General features: G+C 37.5%; 1 protein-coding gene across 12 annotated transcripts in view; it reads right to left on the bottom strand.

Annotated features, from left to right (window-relative positions):
- The window catches only part of PDPK1 (3-phosphoinositide dependent protein kinase 1), a 31064-nt gene that overhangs the window by 10419 nt on the left and 5244 nt on the right, over positions 1-15401 (bottom strand). For 6 of the 12 annotated variants that reach the window (XM_040647382.1, XM_040647390.2, XM_040647388.2 and 3 more), the window contains 6 exons: positions 6112-6381; positions 3466-3508; positions 3134-3271; positions 2493-2637; positions 1261-1358; positions 479-554 (listed from right to left, as the gene is read on the bottom strand). In XM_040647382.1, the coding sequence (XP_040503316.1) occupies positions 479-554; positions 1261-1358; positions 2493-2637; positions 3134-3271; positions 3466-3508; positions 6112-6381 (770 nt within the window). Of the gene's footprint in view, positions 1-478; positions 555-1260; positions 1359-2492; positions 2638-3133; positions 3272-3465; positions 3509-6111; positions 6382-7456; positions 7499-8896; positions 8957-11371; positions 11396-11488; positions 11635-11729; positions 11796-15401 lie in introns of those variants that run through there. The other 6 variants (XM_046900644.1, XM_046900643.1, XM_040647387.2 and 3 more) reach the window with 6 other exon arrangements.

The raw sequence follows: 15401 nt of genomic DNA, 5'->3' as shown, positions 1-15401 counted from the left end.
AACTAAAAAGTTTCATGAGAGTCCAGGCACAGAGAATAGATTTAAACCACTGAAAACCTCAAATACAGCGTCACAAAATACTGGAAGCTAATTGAAATACACCTGCAGCCTTTCCCTTAGCTAACATAACACAACATTCTGTATTTTTTTTTTTTACATCAGGAATCACCACAGTAGGAGCCATCTCATATGAAAAAAAGAGCTAAAAGAATGACTTTGAATAATAAAAATACTGATGGAGACAAGATTTTCACTCCCTTCTCCTGTCAACATTGAAGCCAGTAGGACTCAGAGATAAGATAAAATGAAGCCAGTTCTCAGACAAGCAGCAACACTTGCTAAGTAAGAATTTGAATTTTTTTTTTTTTTTTTAACTATCTTCCTTCTTTGAAATACTAAGCTACACTTCCCATCCACCTTCCACTGTATGGCATACTGACAGAGTAAGCAAAGTTCTAAAATACAGTACAGTTCTCACCTTTTACAGGCAGATTTTTCTGTCAGCAGTTCTGGAGAAACATACTGTGCTGTCCCTACAAATGAATTTGCCCGTGCTATGAAGAAAATTGAAAGAGTTAAGCAGAAGCACACTTGTGGAAAAACCAAATCCTTCCCACCCCATCTATAAAAACTCAGAGGTAAACTAGTGAAAATTATGCAATCCTTCAACAACAACAAAAAATCCACAGAAATTTCCTCTCTCTACCCAAGCATAAAACCTGGATGGAGGAGACAATTCACTTCATCTCAGTGATATCTACTTGGTTCGAGAAGCCTGACATTTATTCATGATATAAATTCCACCAACACAAGCTTACTAAATTTGAGTACAAAATCATGTTTATCCAATTTGGTGAGTAAGAAACAGTTCTGACTAGGGCTTTTTATCAGGTATAGTTTGCAGTATCATTAATTCTTAGCTTAATATTAAGCAACCAGTGACACAGGAGTTCCATAATCTTCATATTTGAGTAACTTAGATGGCCACCAGGGCTTCAATATACATGCACAAAGTAACAGCTTACTGTTTCAGCTGAGTCAAACTATTTGTTTCAATATATTTCAGTGGTTTGTTTCTTAGATAAGAGTTAAGGGCATTCAAAAAGTTACATTTCGATAAATACAATATACCTCCCTTTACAAAGGACCACTTGCTACATTTATATAGGTAGCTACAGAAGCTGGACTTGATTTTTCCAGGTCTCTTCCAACTGAACTGCTCTGTATTTTGTGTCGCATGACAAAGTAAATATGACATACCTTGTCTACTATCTGCAGATAATACTTTTGCTGTTCCAAAGTCTGTTATTTGAATGTGCATATCTTCATTTAGCAAGATGTTCTCTGGCTTTAGGTCCCTGGAAAATGCAAATTTTCATACTCAAAACTGCACACAAATCAACACTGCAAAATGGTCTGGAGTTTTGCATGCACATCATCACAAATGATGCAGACACTGTGTAAACATTGCCATGTTAACCACTCCTTGACACGCAGCTGACAATACTAACTACTGCTAACAGATTTTGCAAAGTCCAATTGCTACCATTTTTCCTACAACTCTGTAATGAATAGTTGAGCGCAAAACTAAGCTATCACGTACTTCACTTCTTCAACAAAATGAATTCCCAAGCCATAAGTTAGGCCATATGTGACAGACTGATATGGCAGTAAGATCATCTAGGCCTGCTTACTCACAGGTAGGCAAAAAGTGCAAAACTTCATTTAGCCAAACAGCACATCCAGCCCCTACAGATTCTATTCCCAACTTTTGCACTGAAAAGCTTTAAGGAAATGCTTTTTAAATAAAGAAAAGTACTAATGCCATTAGAATTATGATCAGCCAGCTTTTTGTCAACCACCATCTACTACTGTTCTACAACTGCATGGGTACCTAGACACTAAAGCGTTCTTCTCCAAAGTAAGTTCTGTGACTCAAATTCTCACACTTGCTTGAATATTGTACCAAACAGCTCTTATTTGCTTAATAAATTAACAAAGCATGCTTATCCAGACAATATAATTACATCAGAACTGCAAACATTCTATTAAACACTTTCCTAAATTTCACTGTTTATCTACTTCTTGATAAACTTTGTGGTAATTGTTCACTCAATGAAAGCAGACACACTAATATTTACTTTTCTTGCAGATGTGTTACTCACTAATCTACACATAGCAGAATTCTAAATGGTTTTGGTACACAGAGCCACAGGAAAAAAAATAAATTAACCAAAAAAAGTAACCTGTTTCTAGAGTTCAAGGCACACAAGTTTTGGGGAACATTAGTTCTACACTATAAATTTTCTTTTTCCAGCTAGAACAGTTGATGTAGTAACAGATTTTCTCTCCTCCTAACATTTGCTCTGTTTAGCTCTATCCATTATGTTAACAACAGCACTACAACTAGCAAAATGCTATTATATTCTTACTAGCTTTCCAAAAAATCCACATTCAGTTAGACATCATGAACTTTGATCTTTGTGCATTACCTGTGAATAATTCCTTTTCCATGCAAATACTCCAGGGCTGATACAATTTCAGCAGTATAAAACCTGGTACAGGTCTCATCAAATGAGCCAATTTTACGTATATACTTTAGCAGCTCGCCGTTTTTGGCATAGCTAAGCCCAAAATCTGAATGTTAAGAAGTTAAGGTCTAGTATTAAAACATGGTAAAACAACACCCTCCCCCCCCCCCCCCACACTCTTTATTCAAAATAAAAAATGAAAATATATAACAGGAAAGTAAAAGTGGTTAATTTGAAGCTTTATATAGTAGCAACCCAAAACTATCTGTGACTGCACGTATTAAAAATCTAGGATAAAGGTTCCAGTTTCTTAGCATACCAAAAACTACACAGGAGGTTAACTCAGTAATTTTTCCAGATAGTCACCTGAATAATTAATTGCATCTGTCTGTATAATTGCCTACAGAGAGAACCCCCACTTATCATTCTACTTGCTTAATTTATATCAAGAGTATGACTGAAACAAGTTGTATTGCAACCATCTAAGGTATTCTAAATACCTCAAGTTTATCTCATAATTCCTGTTGAACAACGTTTCAAAGGAAACAAAACCGAGGATTTTCATAACAAGTTGTGTAAAAGTTTTAGAATTTGAAGGATACACAGCTTTTCATCATCCTGAAAGGTGAAGTAGAGTTTCACAAAAAAAGGATGATCCAGACGGGACATCACATCTCTCTCTCGTGTCACATATGGCACCTTATTTTCTTTTATGATATGACGCTTTTCTAGAATTTTAACTTAATGGAAAAACAAAGTGAAAACACAGGAGATACAACCCAATTAAGTTCATTAAGTAATTTGTGGTTTGGTTGTGAGGTTCACTGTTAGATTTATCGTTAAAACACTAATGATGTTTTTTGAATGGATACTTTGTAATCAGAAAGCATTCATACAGTAGGTAAAGAGTTAGGGTTCAGGAATTGATACTTACTGGCATATTCTCTAGAACTTGTCAATTCTCGAGCCAACACAACCTGTTGCCATAGGAGATATAAAGTATAATGAATATAATGTAACCATTCACTCAAGGCACACAGTAAACATTGCTTTTTATCTGCCAGTCTGTATTTAGACTACTGCTAGTCCAAAATAAACTGTCACAAACACAACTAGCAGAAGATGTAAGCATGTGCTCATCTCATGATGGCTTCCTAACTCAAGAAAGCAGTTATTGCAGAGTACTCGAAAATACTGCAACATACTCCTAATATCAAATTTTATGCACCCAGTGAAAAATACCTTCTAAATAGAGCCCTTCTTTAGTTCAATCATTCTAAAGTGAGAGAGCAACATTGAGAGAGACCGCATTGCTCACTATCTCCTTTCCTCCAGACTAAACAAACCTAGTTCCCTCAGCTGTCCCTCACAAGTCTTATTCTCTAGCCCCTTCACCAGCTTTGTTGCTTTTCCCTGCACATGTCAAGCAAGACCATATCCTTCTTGTAGTGAGAGGCCAATAACTGAACACAATATTTGAGGTGTGGTCCCACCAATGGTGTGTATGAGGTGACCATCAAATTCACAGTCCTGCAGACCACACTATTTCTGGTGCAGGCCAGGATGTTACTGGCCTTCTTGACGACCTACACACTGTTGGCTCATGCTCAACCAGCTTTCCATCAGTACTGCCAGGTCCTTTTCTGCTGGACAGCTTTCCACCCACTCTTCCCCAGGCCTACACTACTGCATGGGATGCAGAAGCCAGCACCTACAATCACTGGATGGCATGTGACTGGACTTGGCCTATGTTGGTGAGCCATCTTGATACCTCTGCAAAGCCTTCCCACCCTGAAGATGATCAATGGCCCTGCCTAACTTGGTACTGTCTGCAAACTTATTCACACAGTTGAAGATGTATCCTGGCTACAAATTCTCAAATCTGAAGCTATATAGACTCCAAAGACAAATTTCTCTTCTAGCCCTATACTGTATCTATTTTTTTTTTAAATCATAACATTTCAGATGTATTGCCCACAAATACATTCTTATACCAAGCAGCTGCATACACTGTATTGAGTATTTTCCCAAAACATCATATCCTCACTTTCTCCCAACTAGTTTTCCATAAAAATTGTAGAATAACAAGGAAGAAAATACCACAGTGGTGCATATTAGTGTCATGTTTGTGTTATCAGGGGCCTTGTCCACTCTATAAGTAGTAATATTAACAGTGAATGTAAATTCTATAAAGTGGAATTAGACCAGATAGTTAAAATAAACAAACACACTTTCAGCAACTATTAAAAAAAAAATCACAGATCATAAAATTGTGTAAATGGAAAATTCAGACAACAGCAAGGGGAAAAAATATATATATTTAAACCTTTCAAACTGGAGGAAAGTAAGATGAAGAAGAAAGCCCCCAGAGGTTACAAAGAAGCTACTGCCAACATAATTGTCAGACTTAATGACCATGCCCAACTTTAAGTGTAAACAAATGCTTGAGACTGCCAGAGATCAAGTCTGCATTTAAGAACTGGTTTCAGCTGCACACTTTCACCAGCCCTACCTAAGGCCCCAGTATTTGTGGTAAGCAAAATTCTGCTTGTAAAATTAAAATCAATAACACCACACATAGATTCAGACTCTGAACTAGGCCATGCAAGTTTCTCTGTTCTACTGGGAATATGGGGCTAAGATGCAGAGAATAAAAGCAGAAATAAAAGTGTCTCACTGAAGCAGACTGAACAAGCATGTTCCAGCATGTCCAATAGGGAACAACTCTGATATATTCTTTAGGGAAACCTGTGGATTCCAAGCTATGCAGTAAAGTGCAAATTACTCTTGATGACTACCAGAGGCCTTCTTCCTAAATACCAGTACACTATATAAGAAAAATGAAAAACAAAAACACCCTCATGCAATTCCCCAAAAAAGACACCCAAAACAAAAGGTATATACAAATGGCTGATAGGAGAAAGATAAAGAAATATTACTCACTGACTTTAAATGGGGCAACTACAAAAGCAATAAATTAAGTATTAATTGTTTTATGAGTTCTTTAAGACAATTACTTGAGCAATTCATTCTTGTGCAATGCCACGGATGCCAAAAGTAGGTTAAAGTCAATCTATTTAAGCCTGCTGAATACAAGGATAACAACTATGGCTCTTGAAGTCCTTGAGGGCTGCGACAAGGCTGAGAAAAAATACCAAAAAAATATTGCTCTTATATTCTATCCTAAGCATCTGGCCTTGGCTCTCGTCACAGACAGGATATCACGGTAGAAGTTCTCCCCATGATAGGCTCTTAGCCCAATTTCAAATTCTTGATGTTATAAAACTTGAACATAACACATTCAGCTGTCAAAACGTACTTTAGAAACCAATGCTCACCCCCCCCCCCCCCCAAAAAAAAAAAAAAAAATCAAAGCATCAAGTCATCAGAATACTACACAACTTCTGACCAGTTTAAAAAAAGGATTTGAAAGAAATCAGCACCCCTATATCCTGCTCATTTACTCTTCATGTTCTGTCTACATTTAAATCTTAGTAATCACCTGGGCATGAAATTTTGAAGTTTCTCTAAGATATTTGGCAGACTAACAAGAAACACCCTTTATAAAAAGCAAAGTTACCGTTGAAAAAGATCCTTCACCCAGAATTTTCCCAAATTTAAAGTCATCAGGTCGTTTCTTTCGAGGCTGTGGAGGCTGCTGTCCTGTATGTTGCGGCAAGGAGTTTGAACTAGATCTTGATTCAGCTGCAGTACTCTCCATGTTAGATCCCTGTCTGCTGCCACAGGTGGAAATGACAGATGGAGTGCTGGAATCTGCTTGGTTTCTCACCATTGATGGGGATGGACAGGAACACAACACCACACTAGACTGGATTGGAACAGCATCATACTGAAAAGAGAAATGAAACTATTAACCCATGCCTTCAAATAATTATCTCACATTTGCACCCTGTTTGCATTCCTTCCTGTTTGAAAGGACTATCATGAAAATGTTTTTAGGAGGGAATGTAAGTATTCATACTTTTAACAAAATAAAAGCTGCCGTTTCCAAAGTAGATACAGCTCAGGTCACACTGCAAACATACACACAGCCCTAAGTCTCAAAGTTTTAATTCAAGGCAGCAGTTATTTCAGACTCAAAAAAAAAAAGCCTCCACAACAGCAAAGTGTCAAATTTTCAGGTACATTTCCCTAAGAATAACAATTTTTAAAGTTTATTTCATGGTTAGTGACATAGCCACTCGTTCATCTTAAGAAGTTGTAGTTTTCCTAAAACTTATACAAGAAGTTAAGGGTTAATTAACACTTATATTCACCAGTAACATTACTTTACAGATAAATGCTAAAATGAATCCAGAGAAAAAGTAAGCCATGAGAACTTTAATAAGCAAAGAATGCATTTTACATGTATCACAGAGGTTTTTAATTGGAATCTCACTTTTTCTACAAGTATTATCTTTCATTAAGATAGGGGAGGGTCAGGAAGGAGAGGGAAAACACTAATAAGATGCATGCAAAAGGCAGATCAGATGGAGGATTCTAATAATAGGAAATACTTTTTCTTTAAAAAACCCAACAACCCCTTTTCTGACCCTTTAAAACAAAGGAGATTACAGTATTTAATCTCATACAGATTTCCCCAATTCTAAGACATAGAAACAGATGCAGCCCAGAAAACAGCAAATATGAAAACAGACATTCCAAATACCAATCCTTGTAATATACAAAGCAAATCATTATTTAGTACACTTTCATCAGCTTTTCACAGTAAGAGCAAGCAAACTAGTCAAGCTGGTTTCCCTTCCTGTTGCTAATATACCTCCATTTGTCTGTCAAACATCTGCTTCAACTGCTTTACTTGAAGTTGGCCAGAAATACAGAATGAGAGTTCTGCTCAACCTCCTCTGGCAAAAAAATACTGAAATACAATGCAGAAGGAATACTTAAGAATATTAACACTGTACCTCAGCACTGATTCTTAGTCTCAGCATTCAAACATGCCGCCAGCAGATCGAAACAATGACTCGAAGATCTCCTAACCTCAGAACAGGTGTATTATACAATCCTGACCTAGTCTGTGACCTTTCTCATCTTGTCCAACAAGAATAATATCTCATGAATTTCAGTTTGAATCAGAATAATTTCCTGCACTTCTATCAGAACCCACATAAGAAGGGAATTGGACTTGCATCTAATCACTGCTTTAGGCTTAATGCACCCGCTCCAAAATTAATGATTATTTACTGCTCTATGCAAGAATACATTTAATTTATTCATTTAGTGGCATTCCAAACATACATAAACATATTAGGCACCTAAATTCAGACTAAAGTTAACACAGTCAAACATAGGAGAACTACAGTTCCATTTTGTTCGTGCCCAATAACTTACGCAAATATAAACTACTGTTGTCTGAAAGATAACTATTATTGAACAACTACCATAAACACTATCTTCTAAAGAAGCATCTTCTTTCCAAAATGCCCACAACCTACTTGAACCAATCTCTACTGCTTCTCTGGGATATTTCTATGGATCATAACTAAAACGATAGGGCAGATCAGGCTCAGGTAGCAGCTTCTCGGAACTTGTTTCAGCTTTATGACATAACTGTCCAGTAAGAAGTCTGCTGCTAATGACAGCTGCTTGGTACATTCCATAAAGCTTTTGTGAGGACACAAGGATGTTAAATTTGCATGAAGACTTTCCCTGTATTATCCAAGAATTGATGGTCACAAGTTACTTTCTTTAACTTTCTTACAGACCAAATGAATCACATTTCCTTTTACTCTAAGGACACCCTGCATAAAGATTCACAGCAGCCAGAATTAAAACTAGATTGCACTCTTCTCTATAAAAGCTGCAGTGATTGCTGAGCACAAACATGGCTGCTCAACAACTGATGTGACGCAGATAAAATAAATGGCTCTTTAATTAAAATACAGTAAAAAAACGTGTATAACAGAGTCTAGTATTAGGACTTAAATGAACAGACCCTAGTCAGCTCAAGCTATCCTAGAGCAATAAACAGTACAGAGGTAAACAAATAAGCAGCCCTGGGAGATCTGAGTACTCTACAGCTACCAACATCATTCTGAAGGGGAAAAGAAAAACCCACAAACAACAAAAGGCTCCAAAGAACAAGGAGAAAACAGAGGAAAAAAATAAGTATTGAATATTGTATAAGTAAATAAACTATATCTGAAAACAAGTTACAGTGAATGTCATGTATAGAAAAGTCCTGAGTGAAGAAGAGAGACAGGAATAATGGATGTTTTAGGAACAGAAGGTTATTTCCAGCCAGAGTATCACATCAGTTAGCTGTTTGAATTTCCTCAAAGGAAAGTCAAGATTAATCTTGAAGTTTCCGATTGTTAATTGTTACTAATTGATGAGTAACACACCTCCTTTTTTCATTTGAAACTAGTGTATCTATTGTTCTTTTCCACTCCAGTCCACATACACTAGAATTAGAGAAGAAAACTTGAATCAATGCAGGAAGCCCATCAGCTATCACTGTTTTCACTTTTGTACTTTCACTCCTCCCCCTTTCTCCTCCCTATGAAATCCCAGCCACACACAGAGCTCCCAGCCAACTAAACAGACTTCAACATTTTGGAATTGTTTTGCAATTCAGCATTTTGATGACAGCATTTGCACTGCAGCTTATAATACATCTAAGTACAAAGTAAGCATCAGCCCACTGCTCTAAAGCAGGTACAACCATGACAATCTCTTCTAGCTTTTTCCCCACTGCAAGTTCTGCAGCAGTATCAGCAAAGTGGTGCTGCATCAGTGCTAACAGCAGTAAAAAAAAAAAATACTTGTACAGACTGGGCCTTCTGGAGCTACCAGTACTTTATACTCCTGTCCTAAGTGACGTGATGCCAAATATTGAAGAGAGGCAATATTTTTGCTATCATTGAAACTCTACTTGTAAAAGTAAATAAATCTTGCTCCTCTTACAGAAAAGTGTGTGAATAAGATCTTGACCTATAACTTTTCTGATACATAAAACTAACTGCAGACTGTTCTCAATTTCTAGCTGCACTAATTCCCATGGCAGCAGCAATCACAGAATGGTTTGGGTTGAAAGGGACTACAAAGAGTCACTTCCCCCTACCATAAGCACGGTTGGCACACACTAGGATAAGGTTGCCTGAAGTCCCTTCCAACCTGGTCCCGAACACCTTCAGGGATCACAAAAGCTTTTTCATCTATTTACCTATAAGGTCAATTTTTTTTATTTTATTTTATTTTTTGAAACAGATCTTGCTACCAGAAAGTATTACACAAAATAAAATGAGCTCTTCACCTCAAGTGGTACATTTGTTTTGATTATAAACAATGCTGATGAGACTGAAGGTCATAGGCACAACCTTCCTCTGAATATTTATCATAAATTGTCTGCATTTAGTAGACCTCTGATACACTTAAAAGATACTTGACTTGGCAATATATAACATGTGAAATACAAAATATTGTTCAGGAGAACAAGTACAGGGTATATCCTAAGCAGAAGCCAGTTAAATCCCTTAATAACTTACAATAGTCATCCTGAAACAAGGATCTATTCCAGTTCACATATGCATTGATTCTCAAAACCCAGAAGTTTAAGGAGAAAGAAGAGCCATATAAAAGTAAAGACTGGGGGGGGGTGGGGGTTGGGGGGAACAAACACAGTCAGCAAAAAGGTACACCACTTAAAGCAACCCACAGATTTTGGTGAATCAGAAAACAGTTAAGATATTGCTTTTTTCTCCGCTAAAACATCACTACAAGTCACAATACAGTACAAGAACTAATAAATAATGAGGAGAGGCAAACAGACAAAAAAGTTAGTCTAATATCTGAATATAACAAACTAGGAAACCAACTAGGAGAAGCAAAGTCTTCTGGCCACAAGTGTTACATAAACATTAAGGAACAAACCAAAATCAACCACTTTCAGGAAGGGAAAAAAAAAAAAGACCGAATACCTGGAGAAATAGCTGATTATCTGACTAGACTGAGCTCCTGTAATTTTTATTTAATAAAGAGACCAACTGTCTTAGCCCTGTGGCTTCAGAGAGCGCAGGACTACAAAAATTAGGATCACCTGCAATTCAACAGAAGTCATGCTGCATGTAATAACTGAGTAGCATATGTCACAAGTGTAAGTTAAATCATGCTAAGTTCAGAGACTATTAGATAGAAGTCGGTACAAAAACATACGCTCTACATCAGGAAAGTTTGCTTCATAAATTATCTGATTCAGAAAGCAACACAGCAGCAATCTGGAACAGCTACAAATTAAATCTTTTCACTTGCCTGAGAGCCTAGAGGCTTTTAAAACATATACTATATGATTTAGTGTAAGATTTCCTCCACAAGTGTCATGGTACCTCTTCCAATCACAGCTCTTACATCTCTGCCAAACATAGCTCCTTAATACAGAAAGATCTACAAATCCAAGATTCTAAGTCCAAACTAAAACATTCATCTTCAAATAAAAACAGGGAGCCCATCTATTTATCCCTCCTTAATTGCACAGATAAAGTTTTTATTTCACACTGAGAGAAACTGATTGCTCTCATCAGACAGCTGGTTTGGAGTTTTATAGATAAGACCACTTATTTATCAATACTGTGATTCTGCTAAAGACAGAGTATGTTACGCAAGTTTGGCTCGAAATGTCTATAAATTATTTTGATATTGTCATACAAAATGATAATTCTGAAATTCAAGCTTATTTTATATTGCTTAGAAATTAACCATTAATACCCTAGAATAAACTAGATTTTATTTGTAAAATGCAAAGTGAAAAAAATGAACAGCTAGGCAGTTATATTTCTTTTCACGGCACTTTGGTATTTCAGAGGGTTGACAAGATGTAGCACCTGAATGCAACACAGATCTTGTATCTGAAAAACAGAGGAAGAAATGGTAATTAACAGACATTATACACTACTTTCCCATTGGCATTCTCCCCCTCATCCCAAAACGAAAATGTTTACCTTCTCCAGGTTTTCCAATACTTATTTGTGACAGCCTCCATTTCAAAGGCTAGTGTGCAACACACCCTGGAGGTTCCAGCATATTCCATCAGGTCAAATACTTGGGTGGCTCTGAAGGTATATCCTCAAATTGTTCCTCACAATACCTAAAAAGAGAATTCAGGCAAAAACATGGTAGCTCAGCAACAAGAAACATGACTTAAGATAGAAAGAAACACTGAATCAGAGTAACGAGTCTTACCTTTTATCACGGAGAACACAAAACAGGTAGCACTCTTCATTATACTCCAGTTCCTTCCAGGAACAGCTTGCAGAGGGCATAATCATTATCACGTGATCCATATCAATAAGTTAAATCTTCAACATCAGCATTCCTTTTGTATCCTCTTTATGTGGCTACACCAGAATGACTGCCAGGAATGAAGGCAACCCAGAACAACAGATTGTGCACTCTCAAGCTACAGTGAACATCAATTGTTCTATTGAACACTGTATCACAGAATCATAGAATGTTTTGGGTTGGAAGGGACCTTTAAGATCACCTAGTTCCAAGCCCCCTACTCTAGGCATAGACACCTCCCCCTACACCAGGCTGCTCACAGCCCCACCCAGCCTGGCCCTGAACACTTCCAGGAAGGAGGCATCCAAAACCTCACTGGGCAACCAGTTCCAGCATACCACCACCCTTACAGTAAATAATTTCTTCCTGATATCTAGTATAAATCTATCCTCTTCCAGTTCAAAATCATTTCCCCTTGTCCTGTTGTTACATGCCCTTATAAAAGTTCCTCATCTTTCCTGTAGGCCTCCTTCAGGTACTGGAAGGTCACCATAAGGCCCCTCTGGAGCCTTCTCTTCTTCAGGCTGAAGAACCCCAGCTCTCTCAGCATCTCCTCATAGGGGAGGTGCTCTAGCCCTCTGATCATCTTCATGGCCCTCCTCTGGACCCACTCCAACAGCTCAACCACCTTCTTGTGCTGGGGGGCTCCAGAACTGGACGCTATTCCTGGTGGGGTCTCACAGGAGCAGAGCAGAGGGGCAGAATCACCCCCCCCCCCCCCCCTCAACCTGCTGGTTACACTTCTCTTGATGTAACCCAGGATATGGTTGGCCTTCTTGCTAGCATGTCAGTTGCACCACTCAGCTTGGTGTCATCTGCAAAATTGCTGAGGGTGTACTCAATCCCACTGTTCATGTTGCCTACAAGGACATTAAATCACACCAGTCCCAGCACCAATCCTTGAGGAATGCCACTCAGACATTGAGCCATTGACCACAACTCTGAGTGAGACCATCCAGCCAATTCCTTATCCAGCGAGCAGCCCATCCATCAAATCCATTTTTCTCCAGTTTGGCGACCAGGTTGTCACGCAGGACAGCGTCAAATGCTTTGCACAAACAAGTCCAGGTACAGGACATTAGGTGCTCTTCCTTTATCTACTGACGCTGTAACTCCATCATAAAAGGTCACCACATTTGTCAAGCATGACTTGCCCTTGGTGAAGGGCTGATATCTTAGCATCTATTTATTCTCCAAACTTCTGTCAAGAAACAGACGATCAGACTCTCTGACAAGTGACCTACAGCGTATTCTATTAATCCATTTAAAAATGTGTGTAGATAGGAGAAACAATATAATGAACAATTTATGGAACTGTATTATAATAGCTTCCACTTATATATGCTTAGATGTTTGTCAATCAATGTAAATAATTTTAAAACAGATGTATTGTCAACATTTACTTCAAGGAATTAAAATACTTGCCTAAAGAAAAAACAGACCATCTATTCATATGCCTTAAAAAATAACTAGATACTGTCAGATTAAATCTCATGATCATAATACAAAAAAAAATCAAACAAAATGGGTATCAGCAAACTCAGATTAAGCTAAGATATGGCAATAGTTCTGAATATACTACACAACCAGTAAATTCCTCATCCACAGAAATATGACACTCATGGCCACATTATAAAAGTAAAACATCATAGAAATTTGGGGACATATGAAAACACACAAGCTGAACACTCAGCTCGATAAACGGTTACTTATCTCCACAGTCAGGAAGGAATACCACTGGAAGGGAACAGTTTGGAAAAGAAACCTAGAAGCATGCTTCCACATTCTGAAGTCTAGGGGAAAATGTCCAAGGCTTTAAAGAACCACACTCAACATTTATTTACTGAAAAAAGGTGGAATACATTTAGAGAAAACTAGCCATGGATTGGTATACCTGGTTGGCAAATACTCTGTCTTCTTCAATGACTTTAACTTATTTCTCTGCATAGGAAGGAGCTCAAAGCATGGAGCTAAAACACCTCATCAAAAAAATCTGATAAGGAAAAGATACCAAACTTTTATTTTGAAATACAAACAGTATTATGTGCTTGTAAGTACTATACAAAGCGATTTTTTAAAAAGCCTAACAAATTAGGCACTTATTAAAAACTGTGCTAGGTGACAAAGATGCCAGAGATACCTTGCCTGGACAACAGGACGTTTTTTCTACAGAAAAGCACTTTGAGAAACACTGTAAGAGAATCGCTTCAAAATGCAGCAAACAAACAACACCGAGTGTTAATTACTCATAGTAATAAGAAAAGCATTAAACACATACCATTATTATAGAAGATTAGTGTTTGGTGTTATGCTGTATAGAGCTGCATTGGCAATTGTTCAAACAGCATGTAAATATTAACAGAAAATTTAACATCCAGCTTGTAACTCCAAGAATTGTCCATCAGCCCCATCTGCCTTGAAGGAACAGACTCGCAGTCAACAAAACTGTTTGTCTGAAGCCAAACAATCTGTCAAAACCTATATATTTTGATCAAGTTTGTTTTCAATGCTCATAAATGGCTACTGATAAATACATTTAGAACAACAGTATGAAAGTTCCCATTTCAATTACAACAGGAATCTTCCTACAGCTTAGTTTTGAAAAAGGATCTGAAGACAAGTAATCCTACCTGGAGTGAAATTTCTTGATCTCAGAAGTTCTGAGTTCATCTGTTGCTTAAGATATTTTTTTATGAATAACCATGCAACTTCTCAAAAGCACTGTAATATGAAGTGTGGGTTGCTTTTTTGTTTCTTTTTGGTCATTTGAACAGACTATTATACCAAGCACCTGATTAAACAGATCTCTGACCTACCAACACACAATTATGCTCATCTTCATGCAGCATCACTTGAAACATCTCTAACAGCAGAAGATGTGCATGTAGTGAAGCAGTGTGCAAAACCAGTCTCCTCCCCCCCAGAAAAGAAAATTCTAGCAAGATGTAATAACAGAAATGGCACTGTTTAAAAGAAAAGAGTAAGAACTTTAAAAATTGTGTCCTGATAATACATTTCAAGATTAAAGACAGTGTTAGTGAAGCAAGCACAGAATAGATAACTCTTCAAAGACACTGTTCTACCTAAAGTGGTTCTGACCCCTGCAACAGTGGGAAATAGAAACATGGAAAGAAATCCACACAATGTAGCCTACATGATGTATTAACAGCCCTGAAGAAAAAATACAATAATGTGCAGTCAGTGTTGAGAATACCTGTTATTCCCCAAAGATACAGTAACTATTTCAAGAACAAACATATATAAACCCTGACTAAACCCCACATAATGCTATGCTGCAATAACCTATGAGAATGAGAGGATCAACATTTTACAGGCCTTGTATTATTTTAAGACACAATTAGATTGCTTAAAACAACACAACCACCACCTCTATAGCAGGTTTTTGCCTCATGCTTGAAGGTAACCTTGAAAGTCATATATCCGTAACAATCAAGAAGAGTAATTGTGAAGAATCAAATTAACTGATTTTTCTTCTCCAGTTTTCTGGATGCACATTCTCAGGAAGTTCATGGTATACAAAGAAGCACTTTGAAGTCTGGGGAGACATACTGT

The sequence above is a fragment of the Gallus gallus genome, chromosome 14 (assembly GCF_016699485.2).
Source record: "Gallus gallus isolate bGalGal1 chromosome 14, bGalGal1.mat.broiler.GRCg7b, whole genome shotgun sequence".
Lineage (NCBI taxonomy): Eukaryota > Metazoa > Chordata > Aves > Galliformes > Phasianidae > Gallus > Gallus gallus.
Note: the sequence above shows the minus strand (reverse complement) of the source record. Positions and strands in the feature narration are given on the sequence as shown.